Source organism: Gopherus evgoodei, chromosome 1 (genome assembly GCF_007399415.2).
Source record: "Gopherus evgoodei ecotype Sinaloan lineage chromosome 1, rGopEvg1_v1.p, whole genome shotgun sequence".
Taxonomy (NCBI): Eukaryota; Metazoa; Chordata; order Testudines; family Testudinidae; genus Gopherus; species Gopherus evgoodei.
The window spans coordinates 139,799,391-139,827,050 of record NC_044322.1 but is presented as its reverse complement, the minus strand read 5'-3'; the positions used below and the strand labels follow the sequence as shown (position 1 = coordinate 139,827,050).

General features: G+C 42.6%; 1 protein-coding gene across 5 annotated transcripts in view; it reads left to right on the top strand.

The window, feature by feature from the left end:
• Window positions 1-27,660, top strand: part of SCML2 (Scm polycomb group protein like 2) — a 143,240-nt gene that overhangs the window by 80,568 nt on the left and 35,012 nt on the right. For all 5 annotated transcript variants that reach the window (XM_030574148.1, XM_030574138.1, XM_030574157.1 and 2 more), the window contains 2 exons: window positions 20,886-21,133; window positions 25,857-25,992. In XM_030574148.1, the coding sequence (XP_030430008.1) occupies window positions 20,886-21,133; window positions 25,857-25,992 (384 nt within the window). The remainder of the gene's footprint in view (window positions 1-20,885; window positions 21,134-25,856; window positions 25,993-27,660) is intronic.

Below are 27,660 nucleotides of genomic sequence, written 5' to 3'. Positions count from 1 at the left end.
AAGCTGGTACTAAATCACCATAGAGAGCCACTTTTGTCACCAGGAGCCAAATTTAAGTGAAGAAACTGCCACAGCTAGGTCAACACAAGGCAGCTTATGTTGATCTAACCATGTAGCGTAAACCAGGCCTCAGTCAGGATGGTGAACGGCAAAGAATGCCTGACAGACCAATCATACATAAGTGCCTTGGATAAATACCAAAAATGACTGGCCTAAATCAGTGTTTGCTTTAAGACTCTTCAAATAGACCGTACTTGTGTACTAGAAGGTTTTAACCCCTGGGGCTAAATTCATCTCAGGTGTAACTGTTATTGCCATAAATATGCTTAGTGCAGGGTTGGATTTAGCCCTTCAAATCATCTCAAGCCTATATTAAACTCAAGTAAGCTACAGCTGCAAACTAGGATATATGCAGCTCATTATGATAAGATATTAAGATGTTATCACTGTTGAAGTTTTATTTTTCAGGAATTGATCTTCTACAAGCCTCCATTTTAATGTAACTTCATTAATGCTACATCAGTATTGTAAATAGTTGTGTATGATCCGGTGAGCTTGGTGGCTTTTATTGTGCACTGGTATCTTTTAGCTGTTTTCTACCTTTTTGTGGACTGCAGTTAATTTGATTAAATTATTTCATTAAAAAACAATCATGTAGTTATCAGTGAAGTACATGGGGACTTCAGTGGTGGTTGTATTACTATTATTTGCATTTTCATGGCATGTAGGTGTTCCTGTTATGGGCCTCTTGTGCTTGGTGATGTACACAGAACAAAAAGACGGTCCCGCCCAAAAAGTTTACAACCTAAGTAGCCAGATTGGGTTGTCCAATAGGGATGCGCCTAACTGAGGATGTAGGGTAATAATCTTAAAATGCTCTGATTTTACTTTAAAAAACCTGCTTTCAAATCAAATTAAAGGACTACATTTCAATGCAGCAACAGGAGAGTACATATAAAACCATCATGGTGAATTACAAATGTAACAGCTTGTACAATATATTTCACATAAGGTTTTATTTTTTACATCTTCACAATCTGTAGTCCTGGTTTATGAGAAAAGCAGGGTATCGAGAACGGGAATTTTAGCTTGCCCAGAGTCATAAGAAACAAATTGCTAGACTTAGGCTGTGACCACACTGCCACTTTCAGCGCTAAAACTTCTGTCATTTAGGGGTGTTAAAAAAAAACCCCCTTGAGTGACAAAAGTTTTAGCGCTGAAAAGCACCAACATAGACACTGCTTTCGCTCCCAGCGATAAAGCTACCACCGCTCGTTGGGTATTTTTAATCGTTGGGAGAGTTCTCTCCCGGCGATAAAGCATGAATACACTGCCCACGTCAGAGCACTGCCACAGCCATGCTGTAACATGGGTAGTGTAGACATACCCTCAGAATCTCAAGTCTTTTTCCTTGGAGGTGGTAATTTTCTTCCTCGCTGAAGTTCTTCAGTCTGTTCATTTTGTAGCAAGGACCTTCATGGAAACACTTCAGGCGTTCTTAAAAACAGACATCTATATTTGTACCCAGTTAATTTCTGCAGAAGACTTTCTTCAGAAGATATTTAGGTGGCAGCTGAACAATGTGCTTAAACAGTATAATTTCTTTGAGAAGCAGCATTAGCAATAACATAAACTGCTCAAGAGCTCCAGCATTAACAACTCTAGTTAATTACAGTTGAGGCTGTGAGGCAATACATTTGTAAAGCATCTTTCTGAGTTTTTGTTGTTAGAGCCTAAGCCTCAGACTCACACACTACATTATTCAGCAAATAAAAGTAAAATTCATTAAATCATTTGAACTCTAGAAGTACAGTAGATAATAGTCTGATTTGTTATATATCAGGCTTGGAACATTCATAAAATCTTTTGCTTTTGGTCTTACAAAAGATGGTAATTTTGGTATTCTTAAAAACATTTCTAAAGTGGCGCCTTTTGATAGTTACAGTCACAAATGGACAGGGGTTGCTTGGGAAAATTTGGCAAATGACTTGTTTTTATTTTAAAAGTGAGCCAAAAGATCGTTGTAGCTATATTAAATGAATTAACTTTTCTTGCTGCCCAGAATGGAAAACAATATCAGCAAACAAAAAGTTGTCGGAAAAATTGGTCTGTGATTTTAATTTTTGGCTTCAGGGATGACAGATGTGAACACATACAATCAGGGCCGGTGCAAGGAAGTTCCGTGCCCTAGGCGAAACTTCCACCTTGCACCCCCCCCCAGCCCTGCAGCAGCTCCCCAACCCCACCTCCACCCCGAAGTGTGCCGCCTGCCCTCGTGGCAGCTCCCCGTGGCAGCTCCCCACCCCCGGCCTGAGGAGCCCTGCAGTACCTCCCCACCCCAGCTCACCTCTGCTCTGCATCCTCTCCAAGCAGGACTGCGCAGTGGAACCCCTGGGCTGGCGGCTGCTGGCTGTGGCGTGCTGACCCAGGGGACCTCCCTGGGTTGCCAGCGGTGTGCCAGGGCAGCCCAGAGGATTCCGGGGGTCTGGGGTGTTTGGCGGCGGGGGGCCCCCGCTTTGGCTGTAATTCGGTGATGGGGGGCCCTTCCACTCTGGGACCTGCCGCCGAAGTGCCCCGGAGACCCGCCACAGGGCACCCCAACCGCCGAATTGCCGCCGAAGCAGGACCAGCTGCCGAAGTGCAGCCGGGTCTTCAGCGGTAATTCTGTGGCAGAGAGCTCCCGCCACGGGTCTCTGGAGCACTTCGACGACTGGTCCCAGAGCAGAAGGGCCCCCCACCGCCGAATTACCGCCGAAGACCGGGCTGCATGTCAGCAGTGGGTCCCGCTTCGGCGGTAATTCACCGGCGGGGGGCCTTCCGCCCCAGAGTGGAAGGACCCCCCGCCAGCGTGGACCGGGAGCAGAAGAAGCTCCAGGGGCCCGGGCCCCACGAGAGTTTTCTGGGGCTCCCGGAGCGAGTGAAGGACCCCGCTCCAGGGGCCTTGAAAAAACTCTCGTGGGGGCCCCTGTGGGGCCTTGGGCAAATTGCCCCTCTTGCCCCCCTCTCTGGGCAGCCCTGATGGCGCGCTGACCCAGAGAAAGCCCTGGGCTGCTGGCTGCTGCGGTGGTGCGCTGACCCAGACGAAGCCCTGGGCTGCCGGCAACGGCGCGCTGACCCAGGGGACTCCCTGGGCTGCCGGCTGTCGCGGCAGCACGCTGACCCAGGGGACCCCCTGGGCTGCCGGCTGCCACCGGCAGCTCAGACTCCGTCTCTGTCCCAGCAGCAGCGGCTGCTCAACCATTTAAAAAGAAAATTGGGGGGCGCTTTTGGCGCCCCCAAATCTTGGCACCCTAGGCAACTGCCTAGTCCACCTAAATGGTTGCACCGGCCCTGTATACAGTATAATTTCAATATATATTAGACATACTCAGTCACAGTTTCAGGGTAACTGCGCTCATATTCTCCCTCCCTCCTATGATCCACTGCAGGTTTGCCCAGTCAGGTCTCCAGCCATGACTTGCCCTTGGATAGGGACCCTTGTCTCACTCCCTTCTTACCAGCAGCTTTAGGGCTGCACAGCCCCCTGCCATCCACTCTGATGTCCCTAAGAAGCCAGTCTGCCTTAAAGGCCAGCGTGTACGTTATGTTATCTCAGAGGACAAGGACAGTTTTTACTAGTGACCACACAGCTATTCCAAGCAAGCACATTTATTCATAGGTTAAAAGCATTACAAAGAAAACATAAGTAGTGGCTTGGAGTAGTTCCTGCCAAAGTCAGAGGGAGGCTGCTCCATTTTGTCATATCACCAAGCAACTGAGAGCTGATCAATAGGGGATTAGCACCATTAACAGTCTGTAGCCAGCTCTCTGACTAGGGCAGGCACAGTCAGGCTCAAGCCCTCTGGGTGGAGCCGAGCAGAAGCAGTCTATGACCCAACTCTCTGGGAAAAACAGTGAACAAATGCAGGCCATCTGGCCAACTGTGGGTTGGCTGCCACCCCAGGGATGGAGTTGGCAGCAGGAGCTAGGGGGAGCTGGGCCCACCCTACTCCTCTGAGTCCCAGCCCAGGACCCTAAACAGTAGCTGGGAATCTGGGCCACTGGGTCAGTGGGGATGCTGCCAAAACACACTGACCATAGCTTCAGCAAACATAACCAGACTAATGTCTGGTTTCCTTGGGCTACTTCCTATTCTCACCTGTTTGTAGGGCTTCATCTCTCATGGGCTCAGAGTATTTATAGGGCAATAGCTCCTCCGGATATTCCTCCAGAGGCAGGGGTTGAAACAGGTCATCCCTGGTTCAGGGGCTGGCAGCAGTGTCCAACTCCTTCCCTGGATCTCTCTCAGCTGAGCAGGAAGCCTCGACTCTTATACTTCCTGTTCCGCCCCTCCGCTTCTGACACAAGTGGCAGGCCTGGCCTGGCTCCACCCACCGGGGGAGTGGTTTCTGCCTGTCAGCATCAGTGGCAGGCCACTCCACCTCACTACAATATTAAAAAAAAAACAACAGATTTTAAATCCATACTAAACATACCAGAAATTACCCATCTTCCTTTGGTAGATAGGCCAACATCCATTTAACAAGGGTTGGGCCTTCCCCTTGGACAGGGAGTCATGACATTTGCTGAATCAAAATGAAGAGGGTACTTACTACCTCTCTAGAATTGTTTAGTTTCAGTGATTCACCGTAATCCATGGAGTACAACACAATCTTAATGAGCCATTCATAAATTTAGTACAGTGGTGCCCAAAGATACTGCATGGGGTTGCAATGTCCGTCACAGTGAACATCTAGATAGCTATCTAGATAGCTTAGGTAGATAAACATTTCATATTGCTTACTTTCAAGGTAGATTATTCATTTCCATCGTATCACTTTCAAGTCTTCTTTAAAAAGGGAAAGTAGTAGTTCTAGTCATGCTGCACTTTTTAAAGGTGAAAGTAATTGTACTGGGCAATTTGTAGTCAATGTGCTTTAATTCTGAAATATTAGGAACAACTTCAAGTTTTCTAATTAGTATAGCAGTCTTTTTAATCTTGGATGCCATGATCATATACTTTGCAATCTATCAGGGCAAAAAAAATCTGACAAATTTAAAGTGAAGGATACTAGAGCAAGCAGAGACTTTAGGAATTAGCATGAAATATTATGGCATTATCTTAGTCTAAATACATTTTTCTACAAGTTGGTTAAGTAGTTTAACATTTCTGATGTAAATAATTTATCATAGGTGGAGGTAGAAATAGCATGTGATATATATAGCATGGAGATAAATTCAGGTATAAAATGAGGGATATCCATCATAAATTTATAATAGCACTCACTTGTGATAGATGTTTCCATATGCATAAATCTCTGTTCCAAAGAACTTACATTTTAAGGGCCTTATCCAGAATCATGAAAGTCAAAGATTACCATTGATTTTGATGGGCATTGCATCCTGCCCTAAGAAAGAGATAATAAAAAAGGTAAAATTGAGAGGGAAGGGCTAACTATTGATTGTCTAAAACAAAATATTGTTTAACCAGATAAACTATAGTTTATAACACCTTTGAGTGTTAATCTTATTGCTAGTATTTCCCATGTTTGTCTCTTTCAGAGTAGTGGATGTAGGGAGGTATATGAGAAAAAGAGAGAGAGAAATTTTGCAACAGTGTCTGGTTGACTAATTACTATTAACTAATCCTGAGTTTCATCATCATAGGTTTGGCAGACTTTATAAAATAGTAACACTGTCATTCAATGTGTTTTTTGTATTTCGCTTTGCAATTTTGTACATGTTTAGCTATGACTTTCTCACTCTGATAACTTTTTCAATGTGTAACCCTCAGAACCTTTGTTTGATTGTAAGGGTACGTCTACACTCGGGATAATTCCAATTTTACATAAACCGGTTTTATAAAACAGATTGTATAAAGTTGAGTGCACGCGGCCACACTAAGTACATTAATTCGGCGGTGTGCGTCCATGGTCCGAGGCTAGCGTCGATTTCCAGAGCGTTGCACTGTGGGTAGCTGTTCTGTAGCTATCCCATAGTTCCCGGAGTCTCCCCCACCCCTTAGAATTCTGGGTTGAGAGCCCAGTGGCTGATGGGGCAAAAATCATTGTCGCGGGTGGTTCTGGGTAAATGTCATCAGTCATTTCTTCCTCCGGGAAAGCAACGACAGGCAATCATTTCGCACCATTTTTCCCTGGATTGCCCTGGCAGACGCCATAGCATGGCAACCATGGAGCCCGTTCAGCTTTTTTTTTGACAGTCACCGTATGTGTACTGGATGCCGCGAACAGCATTCATTTGCTTTTGCATGATAGCAGAGATGGTTACCAGTCGTTCTGTACTGTCTGCTGCCAGTGTAATTTGGCAATAAGATGACCGTTATCTGTCCTTCTGTGCTGTCTGCTGCTATCATGGGTGCTCCTGGTTGAGATCGGCCGGGGGCGCAAAAGCAAAACTGGGAATGACTCCCCGAGTCAATCCCTCCTTTATGGTTTCTAAAAATAGAGTCAGTCCTGCCTAGAATATGGGGCAAATGTGCTAGAGAACCAATGTATCAGAGAGCACAGCTGCTCCGTTTCAGATCCCACAGAAATGATGAGCTACATGCCGTTCATGGGGGGTGCCCCTGCAAAAACCCCACCTGTTGCTTCCCTCCTCCTCCAACCTTCCTTGGCTACCATGGCAGTGTCCCCTCCATTTGTGTCATGAAGTTATAAAGAATGCAGGAGTAACAAACAGTGACTTATTAGTGAGATAAAATGAGGGGGAGGCAGCCTCCCGGTGCTATGACAGTCCAGGCAGGACATTAAGCGGTGCGGAGGAGAGGAGCCCAGCATGCCGCTGCTATGATAGTCCAGGCAGTACAGAATCTTTTCTTTACACAGGAAAGGGAGGGGGCTGATGGAGCTCAGTCTCCAGTTGCTTTGATGAGGACGGTTACCAGCCGTTCTGTCCCATCTACTGGGAATGACCAGGAATCATTCCTATTTTTACGCAGAAACCCCAGAGGCCAGCCAGGGGTATTCAGCAGTTATCAAGCACGGGCTGATGGTGATGACGGATAGCAGTCATATTGTACCGTCTGCCACTGGGGAGGGGAGAAGAGCGGATACTGCTCTTCACTGCTGCAGCATCGCGTCTACCACCAGCATTCAGTAGACATAGGGTGACATTGAAAAAAGTCAAGAAACGATTTTTTCCCTTTTCTTTCACGTGGTGGGGGGAGGGAGTAAATTGATGAGCTATTCCCTGACCCACGCTGGACAATGTGTTTGAACCTACAGGCATTCGGAGCTCAGCCAGGAGTGCAAATACTTTTCGGAGACTGCTGTGGACTGTGGTATGCTGGAGTCCTCAATCCCCCTCCCTCCATGAGTGTCCATTTGAGTCTCTGGCTTCCCGTTACGCTTGTCACACAGCACTGTGTAGCCTGTAGATTTTTTTTTCAAACGCTTTGGCATTTCGTCTTCTGTAACGGAGCTCTGATAGAACAGATTTGTCTCCCCATACAGCGATCAGATCCAGTATCTCCCGTACGGTCCATGCTGGAGCTCTTTTTGGATTTGGGACTGCATCGCCACCCGTGCTGATCAGAGCTCCACGCTGGGCAAACAGGAAATGAAAATCAAAATTTCGCGGGGCTTTTCCTGTTTACCTGGCCACTGCATCCGAGTTCAGATTGCTGTCCAGAGTGGTCACAGTGGTGCACTGTGGGATACCCCCCGGAGGCCAATACCCGTCGATTTGCAGCCACACTAACCCTAATCCGATATGATAATACCGATTTTAGCGCTACTCCTCTCGTCGGGGAGGAGTACAGAAACCGATTTAAAGAGCCCTTTATATTGCTATAAAGGGCCTCGTAGTGTGGATGGGTACAGCGTTAAATCGGTTTAACGCTGCTAAAATCGGTTTAAACGCGTAGTGTAGACCAGGCCTAACTGATGTAAGACATCCCAGCTACACTTAGTGTAGTGTTCTGCATTGTAACTAGCAGTCTGGGATTTATAAGGTTGAATTAGGTGGAAATTAACCTGGGATCATCGGAACAGTCTTCATGCTGCTGTAGAACTTCATAGTAAGAGGGAAGTTTCTGTTGGAGATTTGTGTGGTCAAGTTCATCACACGTCTGTTACAATTGTCTAGACAACATAATACATCTTGTATCTGTATTATGAGGCAGTCACTTTTCCCTGCACAAAAGAACACACAATACTGCAGCAATTGAAATGCTTCCTTAAACAAAACGAAGTTTAGTGAGAGGATTTTTAAAATTCATTTGGAACCGAGCTTGTCTGGAAATTGATAACTATATAATTAAGTAGCTTCATCTGCGAAGATTGAGTAGCATCTTTCATGCAGACAAGGACAGAAAAAAAATTCAGTTTCTTTCTCATCAAGACCTTCCTAGACTATCAGAATAGGGATTTAAATGAACCAAGGTGTGAAAAAATGAGATGCAGGCAATAGGGGGAGTCAGAGAGGGAAATCTGTAGCTGAAGTGCTGCAGAGACAGATTTTAGTGACCACAAGGAAGACTGTGACCAGTAATCTAAATATGAACGTGATATGTGATGAACTACTGCAGCTTTTATCCTCAGCCGCCTCCTTTTCCCCCCCCATAAAAGTGCCACCTCATCACTTATCTCCCAGTGCAGTCCTTCTATTGTTGGTTAGAGCAGTCTTTTTTCATTACACTAATCAACCTGTGATATTAACGGTCCCCTTCAGGAGCTGCTTGCAGGCTTAGGGATATCGTGCAGGCAAAAGCAGATAATGTGAAATACCTTGTTGTCTGTATCTTTTATTTTTCAATAATATTTTCAATGTCCAATTTCTTTATTTAGATCAGATTTTTCCCAAGATGATAGTTTTATCAGAAATTTTTCACGGTGATATTCAAATTATTTTTATTTAAAACTAACTGTCCTGTACCTTGATTTTTTATTTATCCAAGTTTAGCATGTAATTAATGTTTTTGCAACAGTGAACAGCTGAAAAAATAGTTTAATGAACTATTTTACTAAAAATTAATACCATTACTCTGAATTCTGAACTTTTTACAGTCTAAAACCTTAAATTAAGTTTTATATACAGCACAATTTTTGCTTTTTCAGTGGAGCATTAACAAATGTTGAGGTAACATTTTTATTTTGGTGTAGTTTACATTTTTCTTTAACGCAGATTTATTCCATGATCAGGTCACAATAGTTTAAACCAGACACACACAAAATGGCAGATTTATATTGTCCTCCTAGTTTTATATGAAAAATCCACAATGCTTAGGGCTAAAAATATGATTTGCCACCATTCTCTCACTGTTAAGCCTATTTTTCCCCTCTTAATATTTCTTGGCATCTCATAAGTCCCACGTGGTATCTCTGAGTAAGGCATCTGTTGTAAAAGGAAGAAAGGGTTTTTCCCTTTCTTCCCAAAGAAGAGACTGTGTTGAATGTCTTTGTATGAATAAGCCTGGGAGATGCTTTAGGTTAAGGGCGTTGGAGTTCTGTCTTTTTAAAATTGTTATAGCAGTGTTCCAAGTGTTATTTGTCTTCCCATTATTTAATGGATTATATTTTCTCATTTATTCTGCTTTTAGTTCATCTCATGTACCTTTGTGTCATGAATGTTTGTTACTGCCCATACAGTGGCTAGGACTGGGTGAATTTCTAGCAGTTGCATCTCAGTATGTATAACCCACCCCAGGAATAACAGTGCCATCATTCAAGTATGGTACTTTTCAGACAAAACAATTGGCCAGTTTCCAGGGTGACTTTATGTTCTTCTTAGGCTTGATGCATTTTATTTTCCCATTTGGGGCCCAATCTTGCTCCCAATGAAATCAATAGCAAAACTCCCATTGACTAAAATGGAAGCAGAATCAAGGCACTTTAGTTTCTTGGATGTTGTCTCACCCTCCTCAAATTCTAATTATTTCAGACATTGAGACCTAAGAGTTTTTTCCCTTTCCAGTACATCTAAGGCTAACTCCTGCCACCTGGTACACAGCTGTAGAAATGGTGTGAAGCAGAGAGGCAGCTAAGGGGGGACTCAACAGATTGCTTCATGGTGCAGAGCTTCACTGCACAGTGGTTCTCCTTGTGGGCAGGCTTAGAATAAGTGTGTGGTTTATACAGTCTCCAGCACAATGGGCTTTGCTGGGGTGGGGGTTGTAGATGCTACTGTAATACAAATAATAAATATTGGGCATTGTGCTCGGATAATTGAGCCACAGCTCTGCTTGGAGATTGCTCAGTGTGACATAAGCACTACTGCAGCCCATGAGCCAAGTTCTGCCATGTGCTCATCATAGTCTCTTAGGGTTCACTGTGGCATCCATCACCATAATATCTGAATGCTTGCCGGGTAACTTAAAAGCTGGACAGTAAGATCCCTCAGGAATTACAGGGAGTTTTCTTCTGCTTCTTCTTTCCCAGTGAAAGAGGCTGTGCTTGGAGATTGTAAATAAGATATCATTTAATTTTCAGTCATTTAGTTGTAATGGAAATGCTTTGTTAAAGAAGAGGATCTTGCAGCAAGCCCTAAACATTTTTCTTGTTGATGCTTGGTTGTCATCTTGTTGTTAGTTTGACCTAGAAATGGGAGGCTGGAGACAGGACAATAGTTGGGAGTCTTATACATAATGTTGGCTTTTTCAGGATTGGGGGAACTTCCTCCTCCCAAGGAAGATTGGCAGGTTCCCTTCTCTGAGGGTGGTGGTGATTTATTTTGGCTAATAGTGGATCTAAATTACCTAATCTTTTTGCTGCCATTCCTAATCGGTAAAATAGAAAGAGCACTTTCTTTTCCCCAGCCTTTCTCTTTTCTCTTTAGTGCTTCAAGCTCTATAGAGGCAAAAGGACCATTTTTTAATATATACATGTAGTGGTGCTCGGCATGGGGGGGGCAGTCTTCTCAAGGGCCCAAAGTCACTACTATACTACTAGTAATTAGTAATATAATAAAGAACACAAGCAGGACAACAATGTGATTTAATGTTAAACTCGTATAACTTTTTTGCATAATAAAATCATTCTGTTCCCCAAATTGACATCTTGGGCCTATTCTAGCAAGTGCTCTGTGCCCAGAAGTTCAAGGGAGTTCTGCACACAGATCTGTCACAGGATTAAGGCTGGGGTCTGTTTTCATATAATTTCACTTCAGAGTTTCTAACAATTTTTGTTTATAATCATCTATCGGCAACTGTCTGAAGCAACAGAATTTCCTTGTACAGTATTCCAAATGTTCCAAATTCTGTAGTTTAATGACTTTGCTCAAGATGAACAACATAAAATGAAAGAATTGATATGGAATTTTAAGAAGAATTTTATTAATTGGAATTGTACTAATCTTCCGTCTTCTTAACTGTAGTTTTTCCTTTTCCCCTATGTTTGAGTTTTTCTGTAGCATTATGTTTACCGATAGCCTTATAAATCTGAATAACAGAAAATACCCAGTAAAACATTCTGGGTTCAAATTCTGCAATCCTTTGCAAAGATTTAGTCCACTCAGTCAGTTGTCCTGCTTGTATGAATAAGATAAGCAGAATTTGGCCCTGAACAAAAACCTGATCCTTGAAAACCATACTCTAGCAGGTAGAACCAGTTGACTTCACTGGCTTTGCATGTACAAGGACTGGACTCTTGGTAAGTGTTGCAGGATTTGAGGTCCTGGGATATTTGAATTTTTTTGCTCCTCTAAATATTTTTTTTACAGAGTTACAGATTTTGTGTTCTCTGGATAATGACAGCTTTGGAGCTTTTGAAAATGTTGTCATGTTACTAATAATTGAAAGCATGAAAGATCTTTAATTTATGTATTAACTTATGTTCCTAGAATATAGTAGTGTAATTAGAGAGCTCTGTAAACTGTGAAAACTCTGAATATTTATTAACATTTAACATTTTGTTTGTCTACTCTATGGTTTATAATATTTTTAGTTTAGTTTATCTTTTCTTACAGTTTTTACTTAAAATAAGAGACATGGGAAAGAACACTGCTCGCTAAATTATATGCATAAAACCAATGAAACTTGAACAGTTGATATTTTATTTTTTCAGTTGAGCAGCATGAAACAAATGCTTTGTTTTGTTTGTGCAAATGAGAAGACCATTATAATGCAAAGCAGTGTCCTGAAAAAAAGCAAATGTGCTTTTTCTGTTGTAAATATCCCTGCTAAATGCTGCAGTAATTGCAAGCAGAGCTTGGTGTTTTTTCTCTCTTCTTTTCATTGATATATTTTAACAAGTTCTCTTGAGACTATTAAAATGTCTTAGTTTTTGGAACATGTGGTCCAGCGGGGATAACTTTGTCTACAGATGCAGTGGGTTGGCAGCTAGATTTTGCATGTCTTTTCATTTCTTTCCAGAATCTTTGACCCAGTGTAACCTTTGGTCTCCCTCTGAAGGCAGGGGTGAAGGAAGTATGAGCAGGTGACTGATGATCACTGTCAATACAGCCTGCAGACAATATGCGAATTACTTTAGCAGTCTCTCACTTCCCTCCACTCCCCCATCTCTTAAACCAACAAATGCAAATAACTCCATTCCCATTTGCTAGTATTTCAGTGCTGCTGCTCTGGCAGCATGGGCTTTGTTGTAGACTTGCTTATTCAAAAAGGCAGTTTGAATCCTAGTAAGAAGAAAAATTATCTAATGGGACTTAAACCCCCTTAATGGTCAATGCGGCTAGTATTTGGCCCTCTGGAATATAAAGGTAGGAAGATGCTGAAAATAAACATATTTTATATTGTATTTCAACAGTACAGCAAGAAATGATTAGTACTGTTTGCATTGTTAGCCTTTGTTTAGTAAATAATATAAATCCTTTCTACAGAGCAATTGAAATTTGCCCACTGTGTAGCAACATATAACTGTACTCCTAGAACCTGTTGGCATTTAAATTTGTTATTGGGATTATCTGTGTATTTAAACATTTCATTTACTATGCAAAAGAGGCAATGAAAACGTTTGCTAAATTTCAGTAGAGTCAGACAATGAATCTATGAAGCACATATTTCTTTGCAATTTCTTGACTTTATTTACTAAGCACAGAATTGTGTGGTCTGAATAAAATAGCCATATTTTATAATAATCTTGTTTTGCTTTCCAGATATGTTGTCTATTAAGAGTTGTCACTTGGAAGATTCAAAAGCATAACATAAAAGAGTGATGTTATTTGTATTGGCTAAAATTCAGTTTCACTTATTTTAAGTTGCTACTGTATATGAAATCTTGTAAGTACTATCCTGGATAAGTAGAAGGAAAGTGATTACTTTCTTAATTCAGAAGCTCTTTTTTTCCAGTTACCTAGAAGTAATTTGTGGCAGAAAATATATGTAATATAATGTATTTAGGATTATAAATATTAGTAAAATAGGACTTTTTAAAAAAAATTGCTCAAAGACATTTGATTCATAAATGAATTAAACAAAACATACAAAATGTATTTAACGTGTCCTAAGACTTTATTAACTCGTTTGAATAGAAGTTTTGTTTTATATGCATCTAAAGTGTCATTTTGGGATGTTCAGTTCACTTTACCTTGATACTTTCTCTTCAAATGATTTGTTTGTTAAAGTTAACTCATAGGGAGAAGTACTTATAAAATGAAAAGCACCACTTATAAGACTGAGCACTAGACTGCTGAGATGCACATCACATGTATGGCTAGGCATTGTTGTATAGAGTAGTAGTAATGGTCTGTCTAGATTCCCTTGACAATGTAACTTCTTTTTTTATTTTTAGTTTATTTATAGTCTAGTTTTATTTGTGGTGTTTTGTGGTTATTTGTGTATTTTTTTGTTTGTTTTTTTAATAAATCTTCAATCACTAATAGCTCAGCAGTAACAATTTTCTGATGTCCCACAAAACTCTGAAAATTAGAATAAAGTCTTAAAATCCACTGTGAACTCCCCTTTCAGCTTTCAGTAGTGTTCCAGATCAGGCATTTTGGCTTTGGTTATGTCATCCTTCATGATGACTTTACAGCACAATCAAATTGTGAAAATACATTATTAACTAGGAGGGTCTTATTGAAGAGAAATCTGGTCATGGCTTGCAGGATGTGATCTAGTCAGCTGTGATCTGCATAGGGTTAGCAAGGTTTGTATTTGGTGGACACCACACAAAGGAAAACTTTGATATTACAGGAAATTAGTAGGTCATTCTTTCCCCTTTGAGTCATGTTGAATCCAAGTCTCAGTGGGCACTGTACTCCTAGAGAACTTTCTTTCAAATGAAATTGAAAACTGAACTGCTGATCACTCAACATAATCTTTGCCTGCAGTGTTGTTGTGGCTATGTTAGTCCCAGGATATCAGAGAGACAAAATGGGTGAGGAACGATATCTTTTATTGGACCAACTTCTGTTGGTAGAGAGAGAAGCTTTGGAGCTACACAGAGCTCTTCTTCAGGCCATACCCATTTTGTCTTTATAATTAATACTTGCCATTTTTCACAAGAACTCTGGATGTTAAACTTGATGTCCCGGTCACATCCCAGTTATTAAGATTTTGACTATCAAAATGTTCTTCCTCTTTACTTGAATGATATTTTTCACTTTCTGCTGTGCACAGTTGAATAGTTGATGTTGTTTCACAACTGATTTCTTCTATAGAATTTGTTAAGCACTTTGGGATCCTTCTTGATGACAGGCACTATATAAATGTAATAGTTGTGGTAGTAATGGAAACTATGAGAAACATCTTTTAGGTGAGTGTATTGTGAGAGGGTCAGGCCAGGTGGATACAGGAGAGTGTTAGAAGGCAGATATGTTAGTTCCAGATTAAGTAGATCCCTTTTCCCTGGGTAAGGTAACGGGCAGTTCCAGAACAAGCAGGAACTTTCTGGAACCAATTAAGGCAGGCAGGCTAATTAGGACACCTGGAGCCAATTGAGAAGAAACTGCTAGAATCAGTTAGGACAGGCTGGCTAATCAGGGCACCTGAGTTTAAAAAGGACCTCACTTCAGTTTGTAGTGTGCATGCGAGGAGCTGGGAGCAAGAGGCACTGGGAGCTGAGAGTGGGAAGATGTATTGCTGGAGGATTGAAGAGTACAAGCATTATCAGACACCAGGAGAAAGGTCCTGTGGTGAGGATAACGAAGGTGTTGGGAGGAGGCCATGGGGAAGTAGCCCAGGGAGTTGTAGCTATCGCACAGCTGTACCAGGAGGCACTCTAGACAGCTGCAGTCCACCAGTCCCTGGGCTGGAACCTAGAGTAGAGGGCGGGCCCGGGTTTCACCCAAACCTCCCAACTCCTGATCAGACACAGGAGGAATTGACCTGGACTGTGGGTTCTACTAGAGGGGAAGGTCTCTGGGCTGTTCCTTGACCCACATGGTGAATCTCTGAAGTGAACAAATCCGCCAATAAGCGCAGGACCCACCAAGATAGAGGAGGAACTTTGTCAGAACTGGTGTCAGGGTGAGATTTGGTGTGCACAGCGTGGTGGAAGAAGGAGGGTGATAAAAAAAAAAAAAGGAGAGGGTTTATTTTTTTCCACCACAACTGATGACGTTATGCGGTCACTGATACAAGCCACAGCTGCCCAGCAGGAGGCTACCCGTGTCCAGGCAGCCGCCCAACAGGAGGCAGGGTGGCTGAAGCAAGAGACTAATCGCCTGCTGATGGACCAAGCTGCTCAGGACAATGTTATGTTTCGGGAACTGGTAAACCAGGTAAAGACCCTTACAGAATTGAACCGCAGCCATGATGGGATGCAAATCATATGGGCCAGCCATTGGCTGCAGAAAATGACGCGGGAGGATGATGTAGAGGCATACCTTCTGGCCTTTGAGAGGACAGCCCTATGGGAGGCCTAACCTCGAGATCAGTGGTCTGGCATCCTCACTGCATTTCTGTTTGAGGAGGCCCAGAAGGCCTACCATGATCTGCCTGAAGAGACTGCAGCAGACTACCCCCAGCTAAAAGCAGAGATCCTGGCCAGATCTAAGGTAATGACCACAGTGCGGGCCCAGTGGTATCATGAGTGGAGGTACCAGGAAGACAAAATCCCGCGGTCCCAATTGTCTGACCTCCTCCATGTCGCACGAAAGTGGTTGTGAATTGAGTCCTGGAGTCCAGAAGAGATACTAGAGGTTCTGGTCATCGACCGATACATGAGGGGACTACCGCCAGATCTTCACGCCTGGGTAAGCCAGAACGAGCCTGCCACCTACGACGAGGTTGTTGCACTGGTAGAGAGGCAAAGGACAGCGAGGGAGCTGACCTAACCAGTTAAGGAAGAGGCACGCCGGGTTAAACTAGCAGCACCAAGCCCTAGAGCTCGGGTGACTGGGCCACCAGGAGGGCCCAGGTGGAAAAAGAGGGGGTGAAGGCCCACCAGAGGCCACAAAGTGTCATAACACTGAGGGGGAAGAAGATTGTGATGTTAGACTGCCCAAACCAAGAGACCAGGGAATTCCTAGTGCTCCATACAGATGTTATGCCTGCAGGGAGTGGGGACATACGGCTACACAGTGTCCCAATGCTGAAGAGCCTATACAGTGTAACCTGGGGAACTGGGCAGACCCATGCTCCCTAATTCACCTTGTGGGGGTCTCACTAACCCCACATATGTACACCAGACCAGTGAAACTAAATGGGGTAGAGACCATGGCACTTGTTGATTCAGGGAGTGCTATCACGCTTATCTCAGTGAAGCTCGTGAGGCGTAGTCAGCTGCTGCAGGCTAAACGTACGGGGATAACATGCGTCCATGGGATGGTTAGTTACTACCCCACCATCCCAGTAAAAATCGAGATCCAAGGGAACACTACTGAGGTTGCGGCAGGTGTAGTCCCTAAACTCCCATACCTGGTATTCATAGGGAGGGACTTCCCAGGGTTTGGAGACTTACTCCCAGTAGGGGGATTGGAGAAAGATGGGAACCCTTAATTAGTGAGACATCCACAGCAGTCAACCCCCAACCTTCCCTGAAATATCCCCAGATTTGTTCCCCACTTTCAGATGAGGTAGAAAGACGAAAAAGGAAAGAAGGGCAGCTAAGGCCTTGGAAACCCAAATACTGACCCAAAGCCAAAGGGTCGCTCTCGTAGGCAGGCGGACCTGAGTGGCTGAAAAGGAAGCCACCCAAGAGGGAGAAGCACCCGAGTCTGACCCACACACTAACGCCTCTGAGGCAACAGAGACTGGGCCCCTAGATCTCGGCAGATTAGCCCCGGGAGAGGAAATTTTGGACGGGACCAGGCAGAAGACCCAAGGTATGGCAACATTAGGAAGGAGGTGACTGAAATAGACGGAGTCCCTGTGGAAGGGAAAATCCAGGGACCAGGACTCTACTTCATAATGAAGAAGGATCTCTTATACCAGGTTGCACCAGTGCAGGGGCAGAAGGTACAGCAGATCCTAGTATCTCAAAAACACCAGAATGTTGTATTAAGTCTTGCCCATAGTCATCTTTTGGGGGGGCATTTGGGGGTAGAGAAGACCCTGGCACAGGTCCTATGGCGGTGGTTCTGGCCCAGAGTACATGAAGAAGTGTGGAGGTACTGTGCGTCCTGCTCAGAGTGTCAGCTGCACAGTCCGTGTCCCCACTTGAGGGCACCTTTAGTACCCCTTCCCATCATAGAGATCCCCTTCGAGCGAATAGCCATGGACCTAGTGGGACCCCTGGAGAAGATGGCTCAGAGCCACCAATATATACTTGTTGTTTTGGACTATATTACTTGCTACTCAGAAGTCGTACCCCTGCGGAACACGGTCTCTAAAATGATAGCCAAAGAGCCGGTGGGGCTCTTTGCCCGAGTGGGGCTACCGAAAGACATATTAACAGACCAGGGAAACCCATTTATATTGAAGCTAATGAAGGACATCTGTACGCTGGTCCATATACATACCCTGAGAACTTCAGTCTATCATCCACAGACTGATGGGTTGGTAGAAAGGTTTAACTGAACCCTCAAGTCTATGACAAGGAGGGTGGTAAGTCGAGACAGGAAGGACTGGGACACCCTACTACCTTACCTTATGTTCACTATCCGGGATGTACCTCAGGCCTCAACTAGGTTTTCTCCCTTCGAGTTATTATACAGGTGTCACCCCCATGGCATACTAGAGATTGCCAAAGAGATCTGGGAAGAGGAGCCCAATGAGGGGAGAAATATAATAGAACTCATATTGCAGATGCGAGACCGGATAGCCCGGGTCACCCCTATTGTACGAGAACATTTGGAAAAGATACAGGAGGCCCAGCGAACCCATTACAATTGCCAGGCAAAAGTCTGACAGTTCCAGCCAGGGGATTGGGTGATGACATTGGTACCCACGGCAGAAAGCAAACTTCCGGGCCAATGGCAGGGGCCCTATGAGGTGGTTGAACCCGTGGGGGAAGTAACCTACAAGGTGTGGCAGCCAGGACGCTAGAAACAAGAACAGATTTATCACATTAACCTCTTGAAACCGTGGCACCAGCAAGCAGCATGTGTGGTGGCCCAAGAGGCCCCAGTCCAGGGAAATAATCTACACAAGCAGATCAGGATATCCCCTGATCTGATACCAAACCAGAAGAAGGAGGTAACAGATCATCAGCGGTACCAGGACATGTTTTCAAACCAGGCTGGACCACCGAAGCATATCACCATGTTATCACAGATTCTGGGGCAAAGGTAACTTTAAGGCCCTACCAGGTCCCAGTGGAAAAAAGGGAGGAGATCAAGGCAGAAGTAAAAAGGATGTTGGAACTAGGAGTCATTGAAGAATTCCACAGTCAGTGGTCGAGTCTGATTGTGTTGGTGCCCAAACCCGATGGCACCACTAGGTTTTGTAATGATTTTCGCCGGCTGAATGAGAGATCCAATTTTGATGTGTGCCCTATACCCCGCATTGATGAGTTAGTTGACCACTTGGGCAATGCTCAATTTTTGACAACCCTTAATTTAACAAAGGGATACTGGCAGATTCCCCTTGACAAAGATGCAAAAGAAAAGACGGCATTCTCTACACCAGAGGGTCTGTTTCATTATACTGTTCTTCCTTTTCGACTGCATGGGGCACCTGCCAGCGTCTCATGGACAAGCTTCTGCAGCCCCATAACGGTTATGCAGCTGCGCATCTGGATGATGTAATTATCCATACCCCTGACTGGGAGACCCACTTGAAAAAGGTGGAAGCGGTTCTGGACACGCTAAGATGGGCCGGCCTCACAGCCAACCCATCCAAGTGTGCTATAGGGCTAGCTGAGGCTAAATACCTTGGCTACATTGTAGGAAGGGGTATGATTAAGTCCCAACTAAACAAACTAGAGGCTATCCAAAATTGGCCCCGGCCGAATCGGAAGAAGCAAGTCCGGGCATTCCTGGGTGTGGTGGGATATTACTGGTGATTTATTCCCCATTTCACTACCAGAGCGTGTCCCCTGATAGACCTGATAAAAGCCTGGGGTCCAGACATGGTGGAGTGGACTGACACTGCGGAGAACACATTCATGGATCTATGGACAGCCCTCTTCAGTAACCCCATGCTTTTAGCCCTGGACTTCAACAAAGACTTCATCTTACAAACAGGTGTATCTGAAGTAGGATTGGGAGCTGTCCTATTGCAGATGGTCGGAGACGAAGAGCACCTAATCCTCTACCTCAGCAGGAAACTCCTCCTGAGAGAGCAGAAGTATGCCGTGGTTGAGATAGAGAGCCTAGCTGTGAAATGGGTCATGGAAACACTATGTTATTACCTTCTGGGATACAGTTTACCCTTGTGACCGACCATGCACCCTTCCAGTGGATGCAGCGAAATAAAGAGAAGAACACAAGGGTGACCAGATGGTTCCGGTCCCTACAACCTTTTTAATTCACCATACAAGACTGGGCTGGAAGCCACCATGGCAATGCAGATAGCTTGTCACAGGTACACTGCCTGACGTCCCAAGTTGCCCAACCCCGTGGTGTTGAGCAGGGGGATCGGGATATGTGACAGGGTCAAGCCAGATGGATACAGGAGAGTGTTAGAAAGGCAGATATATTAGTCCTAGATTAAGTAGATCCCTTTTCCCTGGGTAAGGTAATGAGCAGTTCCAGAACAAGCAGGAACTTTCTGGAACCAATTAAGGCAGGCAGGCTAATTAGGACACCTGGAGCCAATTGAGAAGAAACTGCTAGAATCAGTTAGGACAGGCTGGCTAATCAGGGCACCTGAGTTTAAAAAGGACCTCACTTCAGTTTGTAGTGTGCATGCGAGGAGCTGGGAGCAAGAGGCACTAGGAGCTGAGAGTGGGAAGGCGTATTGCTGGAGGATTGAAGAGTACAAGCATTATCAGACACCAGGAGAAAGGTTCTGTGATGAGGATGAAGGTGATGTTGGGAGGAGGCCATGGGGAAGTAGCTTAGGGAGTTGTAGCTGTCGCATAACTGTTCCAGGAGGCACTCTAGACAGCTGCAGTCCACCGGGTCCTGGGCTGGAACCTGGAGTAGAGAGCAGGCCTGGGTTTCACCCAAACCTCCCAACTCCTGATCAGACACAGGAGGAATTGACCTGGACTGTGGGTTCTACTAGAGGGAAAGGTCTCTGGGCTGTTCTTTGACCCACATGGTGAATCTCTGAGGTGAACAAATCTGCCAATAAGCGCAGGACCCACCAGGATAGAGGAGGAACTTTTTCGTAGTAGTATTCAAATTATATCTTTTTTTTTTAATCTGAAAATTGTCCCTTGTAGGAAAGTCCCTCTTAAATATATTTTTTGTGGGGGACTGGATTTGGTTCTTTCTGGATTTAGTTAAATGAAGTCGTTTGATACGAAACACTTGTTATATTTAGATATCTTCATTTTACACTGATTTTAAAATTTAAATTAATATGTGGCAAGTTGTTAAAATCCATTAGAAAAGTTGCTTTTGTAGCACAAATTAATCTCTGGACAATGACACAAAATGCCTTCACAATCTGGTATTAATTTTGAGGTGAGGTTTTTGTTGTTTATTTTTCCCCTCAGTTTCCATTACAAAAAGAGGTGTAAAAGCCCAGTCTTCCCCTTCCAAAGTGACCCGGCGTTCAATGCAGTCTCCACAGAAGTCTGCTCCAGTACCAACACAATGTGGCAGGAAAACAGGTCGGGGCAACTCCCCTGGACAATCTACAGTTCCTAGGAAGGGAAGATCTGCTAAAACCATTCCTCTGACAAAAAGCACCTCCACGGAAAATCTCAAAACAAGGAAAAAAGGTTTAAAACCTGGAAGAAAGGTTAGTTACAGTTGCTACTTTAATTTGTGTCATGGAGCTTTGTAGTGATTCGTTATTTTGAACATTTATAATTCCATGTACAGTTTGATGCCGTTTTCCCTTCAAGCACTTACGGCTTGTCTCCACTTGAAACTTACCAAAATAAATATTCTGGAATTCTTATTTTGAGATAAGCCACCACGTGAACACTCTTATTCTAGAATAAGAGACCTTTTTCTGTTTTAGATTAATCCACTGGATGGATGGATGGATGGATGGATTGATTGATTATTTACTATTCCAGAATAGTTTTTTCAATAAATTTTCCAAGTTTTGACAATCCCTTAGGTTATTAGATTTTATTTCTTATTGAAATAAATGTTAAGTTAGCACAATGTTTACCTTACTTTAGGGCATGTTAGAAACCAAGGCTTTGTGTATAATTTCAGACTGGAAACGTAAAAATGAATTTCTTCTGAAATTCCATAAAAAGTTATTACTGCCACATTGTGTAACATGTTGCTTAAGTTACTGTAAATGTGATTTAAAATTCACCCTCTCGATCAAATAGTATAAATATAAAGCTCTGCTGACTTTTGTAAAATGACTCGGTTAAAATTAATAAAGATTCTGTCTCAGCATTGTTTGAACAGAGTTACTGCTTATATAGGATGATGATTAGTTGTTTTAATTAATGTCTTCCATTTTACCATACACTTGACACAGAAGAATATTTTAATTAACTCAAGAAATATTGTACACACACGTTTTTTGACACATGGCAGGTATTACCAAACGAATGATGAAACAAATAAAATGTCCCATTGACCACATTTGGGAGTGCCACACTCAGAGAGCTTGTGAGAGTCATACTGAATATCATGAAGCCTGTACATCTTAGAATAGACATTAAATATAGCAAAATGCCTTCTGCTTAAAGGCTGCTAGAGTACATGTTTAAGGCCAGTTCAGACTGAATAAGCCTTTCACAAGTTCTTTTTATGCTAGTTGAAAATATGTAGTTAAGGTCGTCAGTGTTTGATCAGTACATTGTGAATTTGTTTAAATTTCCAAATAATTCTCAGGTAAAGAAGCAGTCCATTCTGTTGCAATATCTGTTTGTTATCAATATGTAATATTCAGCATATCTGTCTGTAGCAATAGCAATAGAAAATACGCTTATTTTGTATGTAGTGTTTTTCATCCAAATACTTCTCAATATCGGTGCAATAAAGTTCAATGCAAAATCCCCCTTACCTATATTTTGACTCCTTACCATCTTTCTCCCAATTTCAATACGTAGTATTTTTTATTCATTTCCGTTCTAATGTGAAAGGAAAACATTTGTTCCCTTTATATCTGTTTTTATGTATTACTTTTTAAAAGTATGCTTTAATTTAGCAACACGAGTAACCAGACTACAGTCAAAACAGACAGACCACATATTTCAGTGTTTCAAATAGACAGGCTGTACCTTGGTCCTTAATGAGGATGTGAGGAGTAGCCAGTCAGTATATGCACTGTTGTGTTAGTTGTTGAAGATGTTTGTCCCTCCGTGTCTCCCACATGAATGTTCATATTATTTCTTTTTCATATCTCCATCTCTTCACATGTCGAATTTTCCTCTCTGTTATCTATGGCTTTCTGTGCTATGGAATAGCAATGGCCCAAAAGCAGAGTGAAGTCACCTATTGTAGTGTTGTATAGAGAGACTTTCTAGATTGCCTGGGAAGTTGGAGCTTTTGCTCTAGCTAACTACATGTTTATTCTCTGTATTCAGGATGATTTGAGTCCTTTCTGTTATTGGATATTTAGGTGTATTGCATCACTCTGGGAAGCTGCCACTGACTGCCATGTTCAGTAGAATATTATCCCATCTGTTCTAAACCACCATCACCTGTGTCCATCATCAGTTCAGTATAACTCCTGCCACTATATTTATTATCCTTATAGCAACTTCAGTCACCACCCAATGCCAAATAGATTTTCCAATCAGCCCTTTCTGGTCTGTTGACCTTTACCAAATAGCTTAGTCCTTGCCACGTACCATGGATTTCAAAGCAAGCTAAAGCAGTTCTTTATAGATGTTCCAGCAGTGCTCAGAGTGAACTCAAAGACCTGTATTTTGGTTGTTTTAAGATACTTAAGTGAAAAGTCACTATAATATAAAATTGTTTCCAAAATCAAATAACGACTTTTTAATAGCTGAGTAGCTTTTTAATACAATTTTTGGCCAAAATCAAGTGTGTTGGTTCACGGCTTAAGGGAAAGATTGTCATGTGCAGCTTTTCTCATCCTTTCCCATTCACAGTTGCACAGATCATCTCCCTTCCCATTTGTGATCTCAACGTCCTTATGGCAACTGTTTACCTGCAAAAGTGATACAGAAAAACATTTAGTTTGGGTTTTCCAAAGACCCCCGAGGGCATTATTTTCCCAAATTCTATTGAAGGCCAATGGAAGCTGGTTTCCTAGCTGCTGTAGTCTCCTTTTGAAAACTCCAGCCTCAGTGAATTTTAGCTTTTAATGCAGTTCAGCAGCTAGCAATGAAGAGAACCCCCACCACATCACCAGCCAGCTCTCTGCTGTCTGCAAATAGCAGGCAAACATCTGTTTGAGGTACATCTGACTTAGGTCATAATGTTAGTTTAAGTACTAACAATAATAAGTTTATCTGGGATGTATGAGCACACGGGAATAGCAGTTTTTTAAAATGTCACCTGTTCTGATGAAGAAAAATGGGGAATGTGGGTAGAACTGCTTTAAATCCCCTGTATTTTCATGTATGCTCACAAAGTTTGTTAGAACATTAGCATAAGAAATGCTCCGCTGATGTAATAAAGGGCCAAATTGTGGCTGCTCTGTGCCTGTGTGTACTGAGAGCCCCTCTCATGTTACATTTTCCAGTGCAGGAGGCACCTATAATATGTAGCATGAAGGGGTGGAGACTGACCAACCTGTGCTGTATAGAGCATATGCAGTGGTAGCAACCCTCATGATTTTGTGATTTGGTATTTTTACTTAAAGTAGACAAGTGATCATGGAGAGTCTCAGCAAATTTCTAGTGTTCCTGGTTGCAGAGAAAAGCTTGAAAATGTGACCTGACTGTATCTTAATGACTCAAATGAGAAAGCAAATAAAGTTCCCTAAATCTATTATTTTTAAGACAATTTCACAATTGGGGGGAGGGCATGACACGTGAGTCTTTTCACATTTTGCACTAGCAATATTGCATGAGCTCACCTTTCTGTGCACCAACTTGCAGCTGCAGGGCAGTGCTTAGAAAAGCACAATCTGCATCTGTAGAACAAGTATAGTAGCAGCTGACAGTGAGTTTGTTCTCTTTCACCCTCCACCCAGCATCTCTGGAGGCCTTCTCTGACCTTCACAGGCCTTCAACTATCCTCATGTGAGCAGTAAATCTCCCCTCACACCAAGTCCCTCGTCCCCTAACTTCTTATGTGGCCTGATTCTTAGATCCGTACATATGAATGTTTATTGAAACCAACTGTAGATGCAAAGAAAGGTTTAAGTGGATCTGAAAGTAGAAGGCAAGATACATTTAGCATGGTGGTTTTTTGTTTTTTTTTTCATTTAGCATGAAAGTGAAACAGGCTCATTAGTAACATTTCTACACCAAATTCACTGTTATGCTACTTCAGATGACCTGCTCTAGTGTAACAGGCCACTACCACAGCTGGAAGGATTGAGGTACTTATGGTATTGAAACAAATCTTAACTGAAGCTATATCTTTTAAAAATAATTTTAAAAATAATTTGTGTGGAGTGAAAAGAAGATTAATGTTACAAATGCAGTGCCATCAACTGGCAAGCTACTGATTTGGCATAAATGATTCCTTTTTCACGAGTGACTTCATATTATGCATGTGTTAGTTCTTGTTGTTTTGGTGGCCTGTCTGGCATTTCCTTTCACAGTATTAGGGCCCTATCCAGCATTCTTTTGGGTTTTGCTGCAGTACCTTAGCCATGAGGAGGCTGCCTATGGGAGCTGCCTGACTGCCCAACCAGCCTATCCAGAGACTTGATCAGCTCAGAGTGTGAAGTGAGGGAGAATAAACCAACATGCCAAATTTATGCTTAATAAGAGTTAGACAGCAATATGAGCTCCCTATTTCTTGGCACCTGTATTGCTTATTCTCAGTTTGTCCCTCTTTTCTCTCCCTTCTTAGACAGAGGGTACACTGGAGCTGGAGGTGTAATTTCCAGCTCAGGTAGACATACCTGATCTAACTCTGATTGAGTTAGGGCATGAAAAAATAGAAGTGTAGCTATAGCAATAGGAGGGGCTACCCATCTCAAGTACTTCCTTAAGGTTTTACATACTTGGGGCAGCTAGCCCATCCTGCTACTTATGCCACCACAGTTATGCTTTTATTTTTAGTATGCTAGTTCAATGAAAGCTAGCACAGGTACATCTATCGAAGCTGCAAATTATACAAGTGTAAACATACCCATAGATGACTTCTTTCAGCCATGTCACAAAGCCATAGTGCAAAGATCTGGCTGTCTTGTTAGTTAAATACCCTGAGTGGATTACTGTTTCTAGAACGTCTTCCTGTTGGGGAGTTGAGTTTCGCTGTAGTAAGTGGAACTCTGAAGTTGTGTGTTCCTTACCTCAGTAGTGAATGGTGATTGATAGTGCATAGTTCGTTTATGAAGGAGAATTGTTTAAGAAAAGGTCACTTGCTGATTTTGTGTGTTGTGTTTTGTTTTTTTTTAACAGAAAAAAATCTTGCCTGTGAAATCTCCTCCTGCACCTTCTCTTCCTCTTACTTCTCCTGAGGGGGACAATGGCAGTACACAGATACATAAAGATGGAGTTGGCATTGCTGGTGCAACAGCAGCAGTTATATCCACAGGTATAAAAGGGCAGTCTGGATGTATTAAATTACTTCCCCCTTGAAATGCAAATAATTATATTGTTTTATGCTACTATTATTTTAAAACACCTGCTGAAAATAAATTGTTTTGCTAACATGTTCATATGAAAATATATTTTTATATTGCAGTTCTCCAAATGTGCTTAGATGAGGCTGGTATTTGGTGCATGTGCAATGGCAAGAAACACCAGAACTTCAGGAATTTGATGTCTGGTTAGCATGCTTTTTGGTGTGTAAATAGGAAAGTCCATTGCACTTTCAGTAGTCTTTCATAGCCTGGAGTACAACACTTGATAAAGAAGAAAGGGCATGCTTTGTCTTATCTTACTTCCATCCCAACCAGTAGCAAAATGTACTGGAAATGACTGTTAACAAAAGGCCATTAGACACTACTGTTACACTCCAGAGAGTATGGAAATAGAGATAAAGATGACAAACTATGTCACTGAAAAAACAAAATCCAGGAGAAATGGGCTAGGTTAAAACAAGAACTCATTTAAAATGGAAAGGCAGTGAACTGTATTATAAAATGGGTGGTGGAAAAGCTAGTTAGAATTACCTGTGAGTAGTCTCTTTATTACACAGTTATGGACAATTTGTAAATTGTCAGCTGTTTGCTCGTCGCCAAATCCTGGGACCTGCTGAAGTGCTGCCCTCAAAAAAAAGTTTGCTATGTTTTTAATTTTTTGCCATTTTTAAGCTGCTTTTACAAAGAAACTGTCACTCTGCTTTCCCTTCTCCATGTCCTTGCAGCTACCCCTCTTTCAGTGCTAGACAACATTGGGGCAGAATAGGCAATCATTTCCTATTAAAAGAAACCTTCAGGTTTACAAACATTACTGAGCCCAAATAAGAGTTTATTAACATATTTTACAGAGTTTTTCTGTTCTCTCCACATCTGTGCCTCCCACAGCTTCTGCTGTCAAACAGAAAATAGACATGAATGCGGAGTTTGGGAGCATTACAGTCTTTTTACAAAAAGAACGAGGAGTACTTGTGGCATCTTAGAGACTAACAAATTTATTTGGGCCTAAGCTTTCGTGGGCTAGAACCCACTTCATCAGATGCATGGGTTTTAGCCCACAGAAGCTTATGCCTAAATAAATTTTGTTACTCTCTAAGGTGCCACAAGTACTCCATCTTTTTGCCGATACAGACTAACACGGATACTTGTAAAAAGATGAGTAGAAGTGGTATGAGTTGTTCAAAAACTCCAAGTTTCGTTTGAGCACAAATAGTACTGTAATTCATTAAAAGAAACAACACAGGTTTATTTTATCTTACTTAATGCTTCAGTTTATTGCCTCACCACCAAGACATATCCTTATTAGATCACAATAAATCCTGGTCCCACTGAAGTTAATGGAAACATTTCTGTTGACTTCAGTGGGGTCAGGCTTTCACCCCTTATTTTGTCTTGTTGCTTAACCACAGATTATGATCCCTGTGATAGGTCTGAGTTATTTCAAGTGCCTGTCTTTTTCTTGAACAGGCAGTTGCTTTTTTTTTCTTTTTTGTTCGTATAGAATGGGTCTTCCTAAAATGAACTTGACTGTTTTTTTGGCAGATTTTAATTCTAGAAATAGCACAGGGCATTTTACAGTAATGCATTTTGTTAAGGTCTTCACTTTGACCCCTATATTCTTA